Source organism: Chrysemys picta, chromosome 1 (assembly GCF_011386835.1).
Source record: "Chrysemys picta bellii isolate R12L10 chromosome 1, ASM1138683v2, whole genome shotgun sequence".
Classification (NCBI taxonomy): Eukaryota; Metazoa; Chordata; order Testudines; family Emydidae; genus Chrysemys; species Chrysemys picta.
Genome location: NC_088791.1, coordinates 190573110 through 190594835, shown reverse-complemented (window position 1 = coordinate 190594835; position 21726 = coordinate 190573110). Strand labels below are relative to the sequence as shown.

Below are 21726 nucleotides of genomic sequence, written 5' to 3'. Positions count from 1 at the left end.
TATCTAATACAATTAATATTAACAACAAGAGGGAAGGAATACAAGCCAAAACAGGGAAAGAACAGGTTAAAGAACATGGAGATAAGTTAAATGTATTCAAGTAGGCAGGGCCTTATGAAATTCATCCAAGGGTGCATCAGCTTGTCCCTTCAGCAATCTCAGAACCCTTAGCAATGATCTTTGAGAACTCGTGGAGGATGGATGAGGTCCCAGAGGAGTGGAGAAGGGCAAACACAGTTCCTATCTTTAAAAAGGGGAACAAAGAGGACCTGGGGAATTAGACCAGTCAATCTAACTTTGATACTTGGAAAGATATAATTTGTTCCTGTTAAACAATTAATTTATAAGCACCTAGAGAATAATAGGATTATAAAGCATAACCAGCATGGATTTGTCAAAAAACAAATCATCGCCAAGCCAACCTAATTTCCTTCTTTGACAGGTTTTCTGGCCTAATAGGTAGGAAGAAACAATAGATGTAATCTATCTTGTTTTTAGTAAGGCTTTCAAATTAGTTCCACATGACATGCTCATAAGCAAACTAAGGAAATGGGGTCTAGGACAGGATTAGAATTCAAATTGGAGAACTGGTCTGAATTCAACAAAATGAAATTCAATAAAGATAAGTGAAGTACTTTGCACTTAGGAAGGAAAAATCAAATGCACAACTACAAAATGGAGAATAACTGGCTAGTTAGGTGGTAGTACTGCTGAAAAAGGATCTGGGGTTTTAGTGGATCACAAATTGAATGAGTCAACAATGTGATGCAGTTGTGAAAAGGCCAATAGCATTCTGGGGTGTAGTAACAGGAGTGTTGTATGTAAGGCCTGGTCCACACTAACCCCCCACTTCGGACTAAGGTATGCAAATTCAGCTACGTTAATAACGTAGCTGAATTCGAAGTACCTTAGTCCGAACTTACCGCAGGTCCAGATGCGGCAGGGAGGCTCCCCCGTCGATGCCGCGTACTCCTCTCGCCGAGATGGAGTACCGGCGTCGACGGCGAGCACTTCCGGGATCGATCCCAGAACATCGATTGCCTGCCGCCAGACCCGGAGGTAAGTGTAGACGTACCCAAAGACACAGGAAGTAATTGTCCCTCACTACAGGGCACTGGTGAGGCCTCAACTGGAGTACTGCATCCAATTCTGAATGCCACACAAGTTGGAGAGAGTCTGGCGGAGAGCAACAAAAAATGATGAAAGGTCAGGTTTTCTAAACCTATCAGGAAATGTTTAAAAAAATTGGGTGTTTAATCTTGAGACAAGAAGATGGGGTGAAAAAAGAGAGAGAAAAGATCGTGATAACCATCCTCAAATATGTTAAGAGCTATTAGAGAGAGGACTGATCAGTTGTTCTCCATGTCCACTGAAGGCAGAACAAGAAGTAATGGGCTTAATCTGCAGCAGGGGAGATTTACGTTAGATAGTAGGAAACACTTTCCAACTAGAACAGGTAGTTAAGCTCTGGAACAGGCTTCCAAGGGAGGTTGTGGAATCCCCATCATTGGAGGTTTCTAAAAACAGGTTAGACAAATGCCTGCCAGGAATGGGCTAGGTTTACTTGGTCCTGCCTCAGTGCAGGGGGTGGATCTTGATGACTTCTGGAGTTCCCTTTCAGCCCTCCATTTCTGTGATTTTATGATCTTTAGATGAGTGGGAATCCAGCTCTATCTTTGTTTATAGGAACAAATTCTTACTCATTTTGTCCAGGTCATAACTTAATAAATAAGTGTTAAAGCTAGTTATATTATGCCCTGAACATCAAGAAATAAAAACAATTTTATCATTAATAGCTGTAACCAGGTAAATATCGTCAACTGGCTAAGAACATCTTGTTCAATCATTAAGACAGCTGACAGGATGCAGGGAAATTGAGAGTTTTATTATGACTGTACAGTTCCAAGTAAAAGGGTCATACAGTGATAAAACACTACAGTTAAAAAAATGCTATTAAAATAAGCTACACAGCAACAAAACCCATTCCCAGAAATGAGTGCAAAAAACCCCATCATAAACATTGCTTTTAAATGTATATTTCACTTGTATTAGTACACATGTTGAGGATGCATGTTCTTTGCAGTGTCTTTTAACTAATGTACAGGCTGGCTATGAAGAAACACTCTGCTTTCTGTATTTTTTCAAAAATCTTTATTTAAAAATGTTTCAGAATTGACCTTGTCTACTCTTAGACATCTGCAATAATAACACTGCCTCTGAAAGCATCATGTGGATTAACACAGTATGTGGGGGGGCAACTTTTGCTTTCCTAAAATAGGGGTCCTACCTTATTTTCCTCTATTAGATCAAGTTAATTGATTATCTTCTCTGAGTAATGCATATCGCCAGGAATGCATTCTCCTTTTTAGTAAACTATGGTACTTATTTGTGTTCAAGGTGGCATTTTGTTTGCAAGCAACACTCAAATTTCTAGATTGGTGGTTAAACCAATCTAGAAATATAATAAGCTGCTCCCCCAACAAGACTAAAAACCAAACAAACAAACCTTGATTCAGTTCTAAAAATTCAGATTCCTAAAGATGGAGGTCCCTTCCAGTCCTACATTTATAGGATTCTAAATGATCGCAAGTAGGTAACAAATTGGATTCTGCTTAGGTCACTGAAAGAGAAAATTACGGCATACAAAAAGTAATGTCTCCTTTAAATCACTGCCTAGTACATACCTTTAACTCTACATGTTGTTTAAGACCTGTTACTTTATTACCCTGAATGGTAGCTCAGTAAGCCAGGGTGCGGTTTCCATCTACAGTAATTAGATACTCTCCTAGCTAAATAAAACATTGTAGAAGATGCTCCATTAAACGGATCTTTTAGGCATTATTTTCCATGTCTTCGACTCAAGTGTCACAATGATTTTGGCCTCTCCTCCCCTTTCACCTGTGGAACGCATGCAGGGGGTCCCCGGGCAATGGCTGAGACAGCGACGGCAAGGCCAGGGCTGGCACACCCCAGCTGAATCGCCAGCAGCGTGACTCAGCCAGGCCTGCAGCTTGTGGGAGAGCTGTGCCCAGCGCGGGTTCGCCCCGCCAAGGGGCTGGGAGTTCGCTCTGCAGCCGTCTCGGTTCTGCTTTGAAAACAGGCCCTGGCAAACACGCGCCTTCAGGAACACACCGGACCTGAGCCGCACAGCGTTGCTCAGCTGCCCGCAGCGGCCCTTCCCCAAAAGACAGCCAGGAGCCCGGGCCCGCGTTCCTTCCAGCCGCCCGGAGCGCACCGAAAACCCCAGCGCTCCTGAGCCCGGAGCTTGCAGTCCCCGGCCTGGCACCCCACCCCGCTCCCCGAGTCCCGCCGCCCCGCGCCTGCGATCACTTGGAGAACTGGCTCTGCACGGCGGCGAGGCTGAGGCTGGAGGGGATGAAGTGAGGGAACTTGCAGATCGCGCAGGTGCACAGGCTGGCTCCCCCGGCCAAATGCAGCTGGCTGCACTGCTGCTCCTCCAGGGACAGCGAGAGGTATTTGTTGGCGGACCGCAGGCTGTCCGGGTGGTTCACGTTCCCCGGGGTGAGCAGCACAGAGCCCGGCGCGGCGAAAAGGGGCAGCCCGGCCAGCAGCACCCTGGGCCCGGAGCCACTCATCTCCCCAATGATCCGCCTGAGCTCCTGCAGCGAGCTGCCCAGCAAGAGGATGTAGTTCCTGGCCAGGAGCAGCGTGGCGATCTTGGAGAGCTTCCTGCCCGGGGAGCTCTGGCAGTGGGCTGCAGAGTAGGGCATGATCACCTCCCGCAGCGCGTCCATGGCCAGGTTCAGGTCCTGCATCCTCTTCCTCTCCCGGCTGTTGATCTTTCGCCTCAGCTGCTGCTGCTCCTTTTTCTGCTCAGTCTTGCTGCCGCCGCCGCTTCTGGCGCTGCCCAACCCCTGCTGTTGCTCAGGGGCAGGCTCCGGCTTGTCATGCACTTGCTTAGTGAGCAAGGTGGAGGGGGGCTGCCTGTAGCCAACCAGCTCATACAGGGCTGTCCCCAGCTGCACCTCACCTGGGCGTTGTTGCCTCAACATGGTCCTCCTGCTGCTTTCAGACGAGGCTGCAAACCTTCATAGCGAGGGCTGGGGGAGGGCCTGACGGGCAGGGAGCGGCAGCGTGCACAAGAACACAGGGCTGTCCTTCGTACTGGACTTAACGTTACATAAGGTGGCCACGGTGGGTAGGAAACATTTGCCGCGAGGAGCTTGTCGCTCAGGTCTGGGGAAGGGAATGATCTAGCCGGGGCCCTTTAAATCCATTTCTCCCACTTTGGGCAAAGGGATGGCGGTGGGCAGCCAATGGGAGCGCAAAGCTGGCCAGAGACGGGCTCTCATTGGTTGCCGCCTGCTGCGGGGAGGAAGAGTTGCACTTGGCAAACAAGAAGAAGTTTATTGTAAGGTTTGCTCGGCAGTTCTGCAGCCGAGGAGCGCTGCCATCCCGGAGCCCATTTCCCTCCCACGGACTCCTCTGCTTTGCCAGGCAGCTTCCTTTGTTATTTGAGACACTCTATTTTCTCCCTATATTTCTCCCCCTTCCCCTCCTGGGCTCTGACTGCTTCCAAGAATGTTAATGTCTGCCCAGGGATTGAAAAGAGAGTTTATTTCTGAACTGACTCTCCCTTTCAGAGCACATAAAGCAGTGTCTGGTTTGTCTTTTTCTTTGCTTTCATAGCTCCTTTTAAAAAGCCTTTCAGGATTCCCTCTTCCTCCAGTTGTTATTATTAGACATGGGCTCCCCCCCCCCCAAAAAAAATAGAGAGTTGGGACCAACTGCCAAATTTGGATGGTGGATGAAATGCCCCCTCTCAATTCTTATATCCAGAATTTTTGTTCAGGCCCATCTCTAGTTATTGAATTAATGTTTACCTTTGTGTCTGTGTATTTCTTAGATATGCATTGTTGTAGTAGTTGTGTTTTGTCCTAGGATAGTAGGGAGACAAGGTGGATGAAGTAATATCTTTATTAGATCAACTTCTGTTGGTGAAACAGACAAGCTTTTGAACTACACAGAGTCTTCTTCAAGCTGGAAAACATGTCTCTCTATGTATTAGATAGACAACTGAGCAGCTAAACTGCCTTTAAGTTCTGAGTAAAAATACAGTTATATTAGTGATACTTCGCAGTTTTTTGTATAGCATACTGGTCATTCTGTAGCCACAGTTTAAGACTAGCAGTTTAACAGTTGCATAAAAACAGAAATAGATAAGTAGATTTCACATATTCTACAAGTCATAGTAAATTTTCATTTGTTTCAATATGAGAAATATGTATGTAACCAATGATTGGGACAAAGTATTGCATTAATTCTTTGTATTTTCAACTAAAATTAAATGTAATGCTGTGAACCTAGATATTCCCCTAGTAGGGCTTGATCTGTAGTGCATTGAACTCAATGGGAGTCTTTCCATTGATTTCTGTGGACTTGGGATCAAGCCCTTAATGCTGTTAAGGGAATGGGGGGGGGGGGAACAGTGGAAGCCAGTGTGTCTGATGAGAAGAAATATTCAGTGGAAGAACAGTTCTACTTTTTAAAAATGTGTATTTACTGGGAATAGGCTTTAAAGACATTCATTTCTAGGTCACCTGTTCAGATTCAGCCCAGATCATCAGTGAGCAAAACTCATTACCCTCTGAAAGTTATTCATCAACCTATAGGAAATGAGTTGGTGGGCTCAATGAATGTTCCCTTTATTTTTTTTTCCTGGTGCAGAATGAACAGCTGCAAGAGCACAACTTATGTGCTGGGAAAAGAAGTACACAAAGCAAAGTCAAGGATATGTTTATTGACAAAGAGAGTCTGTGCTTCTATCAGAAGTAGTAACAAAGTGGAAGTCCAGACTATGTAGGTATAGCTTTTGAGAGATAAACATGGAACACAGCATGATGTGTTAGAGAGTTCTTGTAGGAGCCTCTTACTAAAATTCTGCCACACTACTGAAAGACAGGTTGGGATAATTTTCGTGCCATCAAAAATTTGCCCTTGTAGCTCATAAAAATACTTCTAAAGAGCAAATATGCTTGTGAAACAGATAACAGCGCTTCAAATGTATCCTCGAAATACTTATGGGGGGGGAAAAAAAGAGCTGTGGACATCACTTCTGCTCCCATTTCAAACTACGCAAGTAAAATTCTGCACGCTGTTGGAAGTCTGCTCAGCATACTTTTCAGGCGCAAAGTAAAATAATTTTTAGCGAAAGGTACTTCATATGTTTTTGCGCCAATGCTGTTGCTTCACCTCCTTGCTTGTGAGGAGATATTTTTTGTTTTAAACGGGAAAACTGATTAATAGATCCTCCAGTCTCTCAGCCATTCTTTGTGAATATGCACAGGAAAACCACAGCTGAAACATGCATATATTGGGCACCTGATTTTCAATAGTATTTTGAAAATAGAAATATTCTCCACATTACCCTACTACTTCTTACAAAAATATGTACATTAACTTAGCATACTGCATAAAAACAAGAAGCTTTGTACACTTTAGAAAGGATCAGAAGAAGATATCAAAGAGGCTACTGCCTCCGAAATTCAAGCTGTTTGTCTTTTGTTGGATGAACTGGCCATGAAATTATTGGACCTGCCTTGGACAAAGTCAGAAAACATGTCAGAATATTGACTAAGAGTCCATATACTCAAAGAACTGAAACTATGGTGACTTTTCCCCAGGATCATTTCCATAAGGTAGATTGATTGATTAAAGCTTGTTGAAATGACCACTTTAAACTCCATAGGAGTTAATATCTCCAGAAGAGTTAATATCTCTTTTCCTGTTCTGGTAGCATGAAGAGGATGGAAATCCCTTGGGAATATCTCATGTAAGGGGTGTTCCACAGCCAGCAGAGAGCTACTGAAAAAGCTCTCTGTCAGCCCTCTCCCAAATCCTGACATGGGAGCATATCAGGGAAGGGTCTGTGACTAGAATGCACCACACTCCAGCTATTCTCACTTGGCAGGTGACCCACAGCAGGTCATTTCAGCCAGAACATAAGTTAGAGCAACCCCTAGGCTAACGTATGCCAGGGCTATCCCAGTGATACAAGGAGTACAACAATGGCTTAAAGCTACCTTTACTGCTGTCCTGCTCCCTTACAGTTGCTACACCAAGCCCAGGAATGGAGGAACAGGGACTCAGTGGCCCTGTTTTGTAACCAACTCCTCCTCTCTTCCCATCTGATTCTCTGACTAGAGGAGCCATTGTCAGGGATGGGTCAGAAATTAAATCCTTTTTCCGCTTGTACCAATTGAAGCCAGGGAGGGAGAACATTTAGAATGTAAACAAGTTTCTTCATCCCCTTCCTCCTCCCCTTCCTGTTTCTAATTTTTCCTTTCTCCAATGATTTATTATTAATGATAATTATTTGTATTGCAGTAGAGCCCAGAGGCTCAAATCATGACAGGACTCTACTGTGTTAGATACTGTACAGGCATGCACGTGTACACACGTGCATACACACTTATCCCATTCTCCTTTCTTTTCTTTTGAAAGATAATGGTGATAGTAATTCAGTATAACACACCAGTCTCAAAGCTGTTGAATTACTGCTTAGACTTCTTTAATAGAAAAGGCTCTGTTAGGTTTTTTTCCATGGGGGAAAAAACCCATTTTAAAACTCAATAGCTGTTCAATTTCTGTTGTTGAAATTCAATCCTCCTCCTTTTAAGACTAAATAAAACAAAACCAAGGGGGGAAGAGAGAGAGAGAAACAGCAGAAAAGAAAATGCAATTCCTCTCTCTGACTGTCTCATATTTGCAGTGTAGCTGCTGGAAATCACAGTCGTAGCACTTGGTCAGCCTTTATCAGAATTGTTTATAAGTGCAAGGGTGGATTTGTTGTGGCTGACTAAGCTATTAGACAGAATGCAAGCAGAAAAAGATGGGTAAGAGGGAGTAGAAATAGGGGAATTGACACACAAGAGACTGGGTAATAACAGGAACCTCATGTTTACATCACAGGTGTTGCATAGGATGTTGAACTTGATGAAGGTGGTGATGTCATCTTGTTCGCTCTTCTTGTTCAGTCTGGCCAGAACATCTTTCAGGATTAGGACAACCTATGGAGACTGTGATATGAGAGAGGAAAGGATTTCTGGGGCTCCCCTGCCCCCAATCCCACTTCTGATGGGGAAGGGAAGACAGCTGTAAAGCTACTGTTGGGGGTGCAACTTCTTCTTCTTGGACTTCCCTTTCCCCTCCTGCTGCTGCTACCTGTCAGGTAAACAGGTTAAGGGAATGTGGTGAGGGGCAGAAGGGAGAACAGATGATAGATTTGGGGGGCAGAAGGGAGAACAGATGATAGATTTGGGTGAGGGATGGAGTGTGAGAAACAGCTAGTAGGTTTGAGTGGTTTGTTGTGGTGAACTCCACTGACTTCAGTGAAGTTACTCCTGATTTACACCTGTGTTAGTGAGAGTAGAATCATGTTCACCATCTATAACTGCCATAGGCAACCAGTGTAAGGATTCTGTGATGGGACAGAACTGGTGCACAACAGCCTAATGCTACCTTTTGTTCACACCAACTCCCACCAAGACATACTATAGTGTGGGTTTCTAGGTTTGTGTACATATTAATATAAAAATACCTATCTTAGTCAAAAACCTACCTTTCATTGTCGGGGGGGGGGGGGAGGATTTAAGATGATGAAAAAGCATCAGAAGAAGATCTGAGTCATGCCAATTGTTCAGATAAAATGCATGTAGTTAGTAAAGCAGAAGCCGGTTATTTCCCTTCTTTTATCAGATCAGGGCAATATGTTGCAGATCAGCAACAGACTAACATACAGCTTTTGATAGCAAAAGGACTGAGTTTTGAAAATTCACAAAATAGATTGTACTTTCCAGCAAACGGGTTCTTCAAACCCCATAGCTAGTAAATAGCAAATTTGATTTTTCTTTTACGTGAAGTTTCAGATTAACAGTCCGTTTTCAAGATGCACTCATATGAACACAGTAGTAATCCAATGAATCAGCTGAAACTGATTTCCTGATTAGATCACATCAGTTATTGGTTTTTATTTTAAATATGGCTATTAAAAAACAATATATTTATACTGAGAGCATTTTTTTTATTTTGCTGCAGACATCAGTAGCTTCAAAACACACACAAATAGAAAGTTAAAAGCAAGAATATTTTACTCCTGCAACAATTGATTACATTCTACTAATATAAAATGTCTTAACATATTCCAATAATATACATAGGAATCTACTTTCTCTTTCTCCTACTGAAATCCACTATGACAAGGCAATTTTGCAGAAAGAAAGATAAAATGAATAAAAAATAAAGGTGGCAGTTCCTTTTTCTTCATAAACAAGTTTAAACTAGACAATAAAATGTTCACTTTAACTTCAACATAATTGGAAATAAAAATTGCTCCTCACTAGAAAAATATGTGTTGAGTCTCTCTTAAGTCAATAGCCTAAGCCAAATGCTATAGAAGCTTACACTGACACAATAAAAAGGGACAATTTGCTTGGAAGGCTGTGGCTAATTTAGAACACAATGCCCAATGTCATGGTCAGTTTTGTTGCAAAAAATTGGCAGTTTAGCTCAGAGTCTCAGTCAGCCCGAAAAGATGTGAGTGATTCTGGCTGAAACAGCTTTGCTTATTGGATGTTCCAAACTGTTAAAACAAGCCCTTTCATAGTGATACATGGCTAAGTGTGTTCGAAGAAATGAGGGGAAAAAACAAAGGTAGCTCTGAAGTCATTTCCCTGCACTGAATCCAGCCATCCGGTTTCACTCTTTCCCCATTGAATGGACAGAATGCAACAGGAAGAACAGGAATGAAAGAGAACAAACAGGCCGAATGTACTGGCAGAGAGACTAGAGAGAGAGGGAAGACAGGGCAGCTAGATGCTAAACTTCTATTCTTTGTTCTTAGAAAGGAATGAATGATTAATTATAGAAATCCAAGAGGTAATAAATGTGCCTAACTGACGTACTGTGGCCAAGTTCCTAGAACACCTGCAATAACAGTAGCCTGTGTAAATAAAAGTGCTTCCCTCTTTATGGAGAGTAGACAGGATACAGGGAACAGAAGGATACTGTTCAAAACTTCACCTGGTTTGCTTTCTGCTGGCTTGAAATCCTTGTCATCTATCCCTGTCTGCTTTCTTTCTGTGGGAAGCAAAACCCCGGTCAGCTAAGGAAGAAACCAGGTTGTTCCAAGTGCCTAAAGAGGGTGGGATCAGGCTCTGACATGACTAGAGAATGTAATTTTACTAATACATCTAAAATTGATTCCCAAATCAATATTTGTATTAAAACAATTTTATTAATGAAACATATGAAAACAAGTATTTAATATACAGGCAGCAAACATCTATACTGTGTAAGTATTACAGTTGGGATTTTCAATATAGCCTAAGGAAGTTAAGTGCCTAAATCCCATTACAATTCAGTGGGATTGGGTGCTTATCTCCTTTAGGCCCCTTTGGAAATTCCATCCTACAACACTGTGGCCCACAATTCAGCAAGGTACTTAAATAACTGCCTATCTTTAAGCGTGTGAGTAGTTCCAGGGATGACATTGCTTAAAGATAGGCACCTGGTTAAGTACCTCGCTGAATTAGAGCTTTAATGAAGAAAGGTCAAACTCTTTTCACAGAAGGGTAATAAGTTACAAAAAAATAACAGTTCAACTATTTAAAGATGTGATATCTATAAAACCTACTAGACTGGAAAAGCTGTAGTTGATGGAGTTAAACAAGACCCAGTTAGGGCTTAATTAATCCCCCACTGCTCAGGTTCATAAACATGGAAGCTCCTAAGTGGAGTGTTGGATCCAAATGAGCCCTTTTTGTGTCTTGTTTCACTTTTAAAGTCTAACCCCTTTCTAATGAGACTGATTTTTCAGACCTCCCATCCTCATGTGTCTGAACTGTGTTCTCTCTTACATGTGCGATGTCTTGGGTCAGACACTGACATACAGTACTGATTTACTGTAAGTGTTACGGTAATCGTTTAACTACCTAGAGCCTTACGGTGGCAATTAGGCACTTAGGTAGCATAAATCACATGTATTTACAGAGAAAATACATTATTGCTTCTATCTTCCACCCCCTAGCAGAGTTTACATGGTATACTCTGTATGGTATTGGAATATTTCCAAGCTGCCGAGTGGGGAGAAGAGATGTTGCCTCTGCACCCCCTGACTAAAAAGGTTGGAGTCACAGGAAAGGAGAGTCAATCAAGCCTTCCTGAAGTCCTTAATCAATCCATCACTGCTTGCACCAAGGCTGGGCCTGGTACAATGTCTCTGATTGTTTTTCCCTTGTCCTCAGAATGGCCCGTTTTGCATTTAACCATTGTAAGCCTGATACTGTGATATGCTGAGAACTCTCAACTCCCATCAATATCAATGGGAATTTGAACTAAACAGCACCTTGCAAGATCAGTCCTTGTGTGAATTTGGTGTTTGTGAAAGAGAAAATATAATAGTGTATCGTTTCTGTGCTCAATGCTAACAGCACAGCTCTGCCTATGCACCACAGTCCTAACGTATGACACTTCTGTAGCATTCCTGGCCATATCCTGAGTTTCAAATCATACAGGGAAAACTGTCCTCTCTGAGATGCTCTATAGGTCCTCTTTCCCTTGCAATGCTACCATTGTTATAATCACCGAGAGAGAGGCTGAGTATGTAGTAGTAATTTGTTCTTTGAATAGGAGAGACTGGCCCAGATTTGGAAAGGTATTTAAGTGTCACTCCACTCAGTGTTGCAAGGCCCTAGCGACTTGGACAGCTATGTCCCATTTTCAAAAGTGACTTAAGCAATGTAAATTTCACTGAAAGTCAATGAGACTTAGGCTCCTAAGGCACTTTTTAAAATAGGACTTAGCTATCTAAATCTTTTAAGCCTTGCAAACACTTGCAAGTGGAGCAATGTCTAAATCACCTTTAAAAATGTGGGCTTTTGCCCTGTATACAGTCATTTTGTAATGTGCACAAATTCCCTCCAAGAACTGCAATCGGACTATTATGGGGAGAAGGGCTTTGGGATAACAGACCAGATAACCAAAACATTTTTAACAAAAACACAATGAAAAAAATAATTCATGTTCATTTTATGAACATGTAACAAGAAGGATGTGATAGAGTATGGAAAATAATGAATTCACCAAATTGCTAAAATCACCAACACCACATTGCTGTCAAGTGCGCTCTGGGAGTTTCCTAGTAGTTATCCCCCAGAATGCAGTGCACAGCTCCCACTCTTTCCCAGTTGCTGACTCTCTGAGGTGTGGTCCTCACAGTGAGGCCATGGCATGTTTGCATATGAGACACATTGGTGATGGATAGATTACTTACCAGTCTTCACAGGGATAAATATTACTTCACTACTTGGATGCAATGTATAAAATTTCCCCAAAAACAGGAGCATAAAGCAGCAAAACTCATATTCTTGACATATTTCTTTTTGAATTGACTATAAAGATATTAGACTTATATACTGTTTGGTATTAATTAGCTACATATAATCATTCAGAATGTAGACAGATTGGAGAATAATGGGTAGTCTTCTTTTTTCTTTTTTTATTGTGTGTGCCTGTGTATATAATATATAAACAGTATATATGCACATATATAACACATTTGTACACATGCATTCCTTCTCTGTGTGTATATTACACACACATACTAGAAAAAATAAATATTTTTTTAAAAAGCCTGTTGGGCTTAGCCAACCTTTTTTTGTTTGTTTTTTGGTTTTGGTTTTTTGCAAATTTTTGTTGTATTACTTGGGTATTCAAGTTTGTATATTTGCAAATGAAAATAGGTAGGGGTGTGTATGTGTGTAAAATGCTAAGATGAGAAGGAGCTGATTTTTTTGTACGTGACATTATGACTTAGTAGCACCAGATGTTATATGTTAATGATAGAATGAAAATCGACAGTGGCTGGAAACTACTTCAGGGGAAGCTTTTTCCAGCAACACAAAGAGCTATCATTTTGCAATGTAGCGAAATAAAAAGCATGTTAAACTTCTTCTCCTGAAGAGTTTGGTTAGTTCTGCTGAGAGCAGAATTCTTTTGGCTAAATTATTAATAGTGTATTACAGGAAGAGGAGTGATTTTTAGGGATTTTATATTTCAGATGATTGATATGTAAAGCAAACAATACCAGGGGGACAGCATGGCATAGCACACTACAGAAACCTCGCACAGAATATAGACCAATTTGGTATAATAATTAGCAGCCACTGCACATATGAGGCCCAGAATTCTACAGTAAAAATAAATTACCTCTCGCTTATACTTAGCGAGATCAGTTCAGCCAAAATCACCTATGGCCCTGATACAGTCGACAGTGTGGATTAGTTCTAATTGTATCCTACTTTAGCAAGTCTTCATTAGGGGATAAACAGAAAATTTTAGTTTTCCATCTACAATAAACCCACATTTTGATTGTGTATTTTTTACTTTTGATAAAGGTGTCTGGAGTATGTCACCTTTTGCATGTTTTTATAAATATGAATACAAATCCAAGTGAATAAAAATTATTGAGCCAGAAGGCACTGATTTACTAAATGTAAATATGTGATATCTGAAAGCAATTATCAGGATATGCTTGAGCAATGGTAGTGGTCTCAGGGAACGAGTTGTTTCTGTCTTGTTGGCCTGGGCTGCTGATATCTCAAGGAGCAAGAGAAGACCTCAACAAGCTGGCTTCACTATTGGCTGTTCTATGATGGAGCAAATCTTTACAGTGTGTCAGGCCAGCTTATCGAGAACGCACAAGAATTCAAGCACCTCATTCTCATTGCATTTGTGGATATCAAGGAAGCCTTTTGACTCTGTTGACAGGGAGTTGCTTTGGCTGATCTTGAAACATGCAGGCCTTTCTGACAAGCTCTGTAGAATGTTCCGTCTTCTGTATGGTCACTCCTCAAACTGCATTCTTGTAAAAGGGAAAAGAATTGCCTTATTTTGAATTAGGTCAGGTGTTTGGCAAGGATGCATTCTGCCCCAGAATTTTTCGATGCCATCGTAGATTATGTGCTTGATCAGACACTAAGTAAGTGCATGTTAGGCATACACCTTCATGATGATAACCTCACCAACGTCAGCTTTGCCAACAATATAGCACTAGCTATTGAATCAATGAGTGAGTTGGTTTGGGGCATTTAAAGCTCTGGAAAACTCAGTGGGAAAAGTTGGCCTGAATCAGAATTCTTCTTTCAGTGATTTTGAACCCGCTATGGGCTCCAGCATCTCAGTGGGCAACCACCTAGTTGAGATTGTTGATAACAAGGGCTGCACAGAGAGAGGACTTGAAGCTCACAATGCAAAAGCATCATCAGTATGGGGTGCCTCGTCAATAATGTCTTTTGCAAACCAAACATCCTGATAAGTAGAGAGATGAAGCTGAAGATATATGGTGCCTCAGCAATCAGTATCCTGACCCCTGGGACTGAAACTTGGCTCCTCACTGTCAGGACTGAAAAGAAATTGGTCACCATCCATATGAAGCATCTTCAGATGATTGAAAATCTCAATTGGTATGAATTCAAGTCGTATGAAGAGATCTGTTTTCTAACTAACCAGGTTCTGATCCTTCAAACAATCACCAATATTCTCTAGGGTGGTATGGGCATCTGCATCAAATGCCTACCAATTTCCCTATGAGAATCCTCTTTGACTTTGACCCAATAAAAGCAGGAGGGGAAATCCCCTACAGAAGACCTAACACCCCTTTAGGCATCAAAGGCATCCTAACTTGTAACACACTAGATTTGGCTCAGGACAGAACATCATGGAGTGCATAATGCATTCGGTGACTTCTATGCTGTCCAAGCCACACCATGAGAACTAACCATCCAACCATGTTAGTGGTGAAAAATGTTTTAAACGCGTATTCATTTAAAAAAATCATTAAAAAGTTATTATTAGTGTTTTAGTTCTTTATCTTGTCAACACTCATCTAGGTATCCGGAGACTGTATGTTATTTAGGCCTGATCCAGCACCCATTGAGGTCAATGGAAAGTTTCTCATTGACTTCAGTCAGTGCTGGAACAAGTTCACAGTGAGGTGTATGTTTGAGGGGAAGGGAAGAAAGGGTTAGTTTAACAGTTGACCTTAGAGTTCGGATTTTACTTCATGAGTTACCAGAGACAGAAGAATGGACATCCAGGATCTGAAATCCACCTACCCCTGAGATGTGATTCAGATCTGTGACTTTTATTGATTCTTTGGTAGAGGTAAGAGTTTTCTTACTCTGAACCCCTGAAATCTAAGGGTGTTCAGATCCAATCTCTAGTTTGGAATAATGATTTTATGGGTTTTGGTACTTCAATCTAAATTACAGTAAATACAATGTGAAACCTTTTAAAAATGTTACCCAGTTAAAAATCACAGGTTGACTCCTTTAACACAATGTGTTTTCTCATAAATTGACTGTGACAGTAAATCAGTTTAACACAGAAAGGCCCTGTCATGCTGGGATCAAACCCATACTAGAGACAAACATTTGTCAAGCGTGACAAACTTTTCGGCACTGTTTTAACTAGCAAGGTTTCATGACTGTTTGTGTCCAACATGTATCAGGTTTTCTTGATTTTTAAAACCTGATACATCAGAAAACACACTGTAAACTATTCACTAGCCAATCCATTGCATGGCTGCTGAACTCAATTGTAGCATGGTTTATAACCATATTGTGTGTAGACACATCACTTTACAACCATATTTGGCTGTAACCATTCTCAAACTATTTGAAACATAGGCCCTAATTCTGCTTTGGGCTTTGCCCAGGCGCAGAGATCCATTGACCTAATTTCAGGGTCAACGCCATATTGTAAGCCTTTGAGAGGACTGGACCTAAAAGACAAGCCCAGTATCAAAATGATAATGCAGGGTATCTATGTCTATAGAGAGATAAAATAACGTTCCACTGGTCTAAGATTTTGCTCCTTGACCACAGTTGGTTGCTGTCAGCAAACGTCTAATTTCCTTCTGCCACCAGCATTCCTATATGAGGCCGGCATTATTTTCTAAGAACAGGCACACCATCTCAGCAAGATGCTAATTCTCTCCTGAAGCAGGCCAAGTGAAAGTATACTGGAGACTTTGGAGATAATTTTAGTTACTGAAGATGGAGAGTTGGCCATTGAAGATGGGCTTTGGTAAGGGTTAGGGTTGAAGATGGGCTTTGGTAAGGGTTTTGCTCTACATCTTCAACATAGTGTGCAGCCTTCTTAGCTAGTGACAGACAAGGACTTTTAAATGTAATGGAGTTTGGTTTCGTCTGTAATGGAAGCAATTTTATATATTCTCAAGTTTTAATTTGTCCAATTTTTGCAAACATGTATCTAATATATAACTTTCCCACATCAGTAGAGGAAAAAGTAGCAGCTATGAGATAAAAGGAGAAAAGCCTACCTCTGACGTGGGCAAGAAAGGAAAAGGCTGCTGTGAATTACTGGAGGCACCATCAAACAATACTCATCCACAAGCCCTAAACAATCTATATATTTGTTCTAGCATGAAGTGAGGCCCTGATCTGAAAGACTTATGCCTGTGCTTAACACTGTGAATAGTGCCACCGAAGTCAATGAGACTGCTCCCAGTGCTTAAAGTTAAGCATGTGTGTATGTTTTTTTTTTTCAGGATCAAAGTCAAGTTAGATGTAAGTGTCTGAGATTTACTGGGGCAGCTGGCAACCTCCTGTGTCATGTAGTATGCAGTGAAGACAGCAAAACTCTCTTTCATGATATTATTTACTGTTATATTTTATCAGAATCTTACATTCCTTTTTTTTTATGAGAAAAATTTCGACAGCAAATACTTGTTGAATACCAGTGATCCAGCACAATGAATTTCTTCTCCCTGAGAAGATAGCATTTTGAAATCTCACCAGTACATAATTTTCTCATCCTGTTTCCCAACTGTAGTTTGTAATGATGTAAAGTTATCTAAAAGAACAAAGAAAAGTAACAGTAGATATTTAGATCATGTTTTGATGGCTTTATGTAGATTTTTTTTTCCACTGAGCAATCATGCCATTTTTAAAGTAACAATATTTGAGTTGGAAAGAAAAAAAGCCAAGGAATAACAATATTAAAAATATAGATTCATTGCTGAAGAGCAATTGTGCTGTTTTTGGCTAGTCCCCATAAGCTAACTAGTCCCCATAAGCAGATGAGAAGTTTATAGGCTGTTAATAAACTGTAACCAATCAGTGAATGCTGGCTGATTGTGTTCAAGCTGTTTGGGGCCACAGGTCCTTGGGAGAGCTTGCACTTGCTCTGTCTTTATTTCAATATAGCAGAAACATTAAAGCATGTGGCAGACACTTGATGTTTGTTATAGTGAATAGACATATGTCCCTCACACTAGCATGTAGAATATCTAATTAAGTTACACAATGATAGCTTATACCCAGGGGCAGTTGCAAACAAGACACTGTCACACTCTTAGGAATACAAACAAAATGAAAATTGGCTCTTAATACATTATAATGAATATATTTTCAACACATTAAACTTCATTTAGTAACACATACAAAAAGGCTGAACTGATCTCTGCTAATATAATTTTATAATTTATTTATTTATTTATTTCAGAAGTGTTGTCTTGTATAGTTAGGATTAAGGACAATTTTGTTAATTAACTACTGATATTTTTCCTCTTTAGTTGTCTCAAGAAATGAAATCTTATTTGTATATTTATTATGTCATCGTAAGTCAGTCCTCAGTATTGCAGTTCCTAAAGGCCTCTTTTAAGAATAGTATCTTGGTTTTGTAGGATGTGTATGTTATTGATTCAAAAACGTGTGTGTGTCCCAGACCACCTTTTTCATGAGTAGTTTTACACACTTATACAAAAAAAAGAGAGAAAGCCACTCCAAATCTGAATGGTGGGGGTTGTAATTATTTTCTAATACTGTGGATAATATTGGAGAACAAGTTGTGCTATCATGGATTTTGGGTCCAATTCTGCCACCCAACGACTAAGGTTTGATCTATGCACAGTTTGTAGTGAGATTGTTAATCAGGGGTGTGATTTTTTTTAAGTGATATAGCCCCTATATGATATAGCCCTTTTTTTAAGTGATATAGCCAGGTGGATGCAGTTACACCTGTATAAAGTCGCCCTCTATTAGTATAGATTATTCCTCTTCCTGTATGGTCATAAGCACTTTACCAGTGTAACTGCACCCACACTTGGGAGCTATACTACCTTACATGGGTATAGTTAAAGTGGTATTACTGTTGCATGTAGACAAAGCCTCAGAGGTAGGAACTCTTAATGCTATGGTTTTCTTTCTTTCTTTCTTTCTTTCTTTCTTTCTTTCTTTCTTTCTTTCTTTCTTTCTTTCTTTCTTTCTTTCTTTCTTTCTTTCTTTCTTTTTATTAATGTGTCCAAATATACCAAGTACATCATAATACACAAAGTAAATTAAGAGGGTCAGGATAAGGGGAGGGGAGAGGAAGTGACATATCTATTTTCAGGGTCTTCCTTAAGCACAGACCTCTTAAAAAGTCAGATACTAGGGTTGCCTGAGATTTCACACATACCTTAATTATGAGGTACTGGTCTGATACTTCAAGTAGACATGCAGCTTGCTTCCTCTTTCCAGACAGAGGCAATCACTTCCATCTCCGCTCCACCCTCTTCAAACACAAGCGCCAGGAAGCAACTCCTGAACCTAGGATTTCCTTCTTCCTTAATCTGACTCTGTTCAGCTCTGCTCCTTAATTAACTAAGAGGTTATTACTTAGGGATGGATCCTGCCATCTCAGTGCAGCCAAGATGTGCACTAGCATCAGTGCTAAGACGGAAGAGAATAGCAGTTCAAGTCATGGGGGAGCTTTCATGGCACAGTGGTAAGAACATCAGAGCCCTGTCCACTCTAGCATTTTCATCATTAGTGGCTATGGTGCGTCTGCACCATTGCTGAAAAATGCATACTGATTTCCCCTATGTGCTCCAAAGCATTTGTAACATCCTTTGTGCTTGAAAAGAGACAGGGCTTGCTTGTAAAGAATATTTAGGGAATTTTGAACCCACTCAGGAGTTTGTACATTTCTCTGGCTCCCTCACTCCCAAATTAACTAAAGGCAGCCAGTGTTGCCTAATGTCACTACACAAGGACTTACATTTTCAGAAGTGACTAGTGATTTTGTGTGTCAGTTTCTGGTGCCCATCTTCAGACACCTTAAAGAGGACTGAAAATCATGCTTGAGGTGTCTCAAGTCCAGCACCCAGAAATTGAGGCACACACAATTAGTGACCCTTTATGAAAAGTTTGGTTCAAGTGATTTGCCCAGCATCCCATAGGAACTCTGGCAGAAGCAAGGGTAGAACCCAATTCACCAGGGCTATGTTCTTAACCTTAACCACCAGACCCTCCTTTCTCTTCCTGCAGTCTCCTGCAATTCACGGCTCACCTTCTAACTTCTTCCACAAATGAGGCAGGGGTCCTACAGACAACAGCCTCCTTCACTGCACAACCCTGGTTCATCTCCAGAGCAGATTCATCCTTTGTGCTGAATGAGGCAGGGTTCTCTAGGAAAAAAAAGTGTAATGTAATGAAAGACAATATCATGATGCATATGCACAAGAAGGCTGATTAAGCAACCTTAAATCTGATGAAGTGGGCATTCACCCACGAAAGCTTATGCTCCAATACTTCTGTTAGTCTTAAAGGTGCTACCGGACCCTCTGTTGCTTAAATTTGTCTTTTCCTAACTTTTGAGAGCTTGACATTGCAGCCTTAACTTTCTTTTTACCATACTTTTTTATGCAATAAATAATATTTTAATTGTAAAATTATATAGCATATACTGTAAGTGAATCTACACGTGGGTATGGTTCAATAACCTAGCTCCTTTGCAGCCTTCCTAACCAGGACCTGTCTCTTTGTTTCATCTCTATTCAATTCATCACCACTTTCCTAGTTACAGTGCCTGTAGCCACAGCACCACAAAAGCACTGGGAAAATTCGGTAGCTTTTATTCTGTGCTGTGCCTGCAGGAGGGGCAGATCAGGGGTGGGGAGAGGGGGAAGAGGAGAAAAAGTGGCTTCAAGTCACCTCTGCACCCTCAGGATTCTGGGATGCTCAATGTAACTCCAGTTTATGGCAGCTGTCTGAGGGCTGCCTATAGGTTGCCCCATAATTCAGAGCAGTCCAGAACTCCATTAGTGCCATATGCTATGGCCAATGTTGTGTCCATACTGGAGAAACCTGAGCATCATACAGAGGCTGTGTGTGTGTGTGCGTGCGCACCTGAGCACGTGCACATGTGTGGAAGGAAGGAAGGATCACTTCTAGACTTTTCTAAACTGAAGTTGAAACATCAGAACCATGTAATTTACTTAGCACCTTAATATATTAGTTGTAGATTAATTGCACTAATATAGCTTTTGCTACATTAACTACCTTGTTTGGAATACTGTATATATAGTTTTTGCACCTGTAATAAGGATACATTCTATTCTGTTTCTTTAAACATATAGGGGAAAATTCTGCTTGGTTACATCAACAAAACCCTATTGAAGTTAATGAGATACCTCCGGTGTAACTGAGAGCAGAATGTGGCCCATGCTTTCTAAATGAGTGAAAGGGCATGATTTTTCAAGCAGACAAAGATATACATATTTTATTAAAAATAGAATTTAACAATTGCTTTCTGCATCTGTAAAAATCTCAGACAATCCTGACAGTGTGATCATTCTATAGGCTGGTGATGTTTGGTGACATTGATTGATTGATTTTTCCTGCTAATAGGATCAACACTGAGAATATATTAAACTAAAAGGCACACTTCTGACTTTCAGGAAACACTCTGTGTATTGGGCCTGATCCAATTGTATTGGTTTTGGCAGGGGAATACAGTGATTGATGACAGCCAGAGAGTTGAGGGCTGCTTAGAAGACGAGTTTGGTTCCCTTGTCTTAGAGGTCTCTCCATGTGCATGACACTAGTCCCCTGCTAGGAGAGGGACATGCATAAGAAGGGACAATGGAGCCGGGTGGCCCATCCAGATAACCCCTTCTAATGCATATGGTGAGATCTGACCTGCCAGTTCAAGAAGAGAAGGCAAATGGCTGATGGGAAATTAATTCTCAGGAGTTTGTCAAGACATCTCCAACAAGTGAAGATAAATGGCAGAACAAAACTTCTAAAGATAAACCAAGAATAGGGATGAATGAAAAAGAGAAACACTGTTTTGCATTTACATCCATCTTTTGGGGTGGGAGGCTTGAGGTGAACTCTGTGCTTATGGAGGATATCGACTTTATGTGTAATAACTTTGTGCTTTGCATAACTCCAGATACATTTGAACATCATTAGATTGTCAGAAAGGTTTGTGTGATACATAAGTACACATTAGTGTCTTTTTGGTCAAGCTAATGAATTTAGCATTTACAAAACTCTGAATCCAATCTTGAGCCCATTGAAGGCAATGGCAAAACTCCTATCATCTTCAGAAGTGTAGTCCATATAACAAAAGCATTTTAGTTATATATAATTATAGTTTTTCAACCTGGAAAAGTTAAAACTTTGCTGTGTGGAGCTTGAATGCCATCCTCCTTTTTATTCCCATTGCTATATTTATTGATTTCCTTTAGTAATTACTATCAGAAACATTTAAACATGTTAAAAAGTGTCTTTTATTAAACTTATTTTTTCTGACTCCGCAGGACACTGGAGCCTTTGCAGGCTTAAACAGGTATTTTAAAATGCATTACATCCTTCCAGGGATATAGGGGCTGGAATTTTCAGCAATCGGGGATAG

The 21726-nt window shown here is 40.8% G+C and overlaps 1 protein-coding gene across 1 annotated transcript; it reads right to left on the bottom strand.

Annotated features, from left to right (window-relative positions):
- Positions 1 to 1864: 1864 nt before the first annotated feature.
- On the bottom strand, positions 1865 to 4243 carry OLIG1 (oligodendrocyte transcription factor 1). Its single transcript, XM_005283923.5, has one exon. It carries the CDS (start codon positions 4011 to 4013, stop codon positions 3327 to 3329), a length of 687 nt encoding a protein of 228 aa, XP_005283980.2. The 5' UTR covers positions 4014 to 4243; the 3' UTR covers positions 1865 to 3326.
- Positions 4244 to 21726: the final 17483 nt, after the last annotated feature.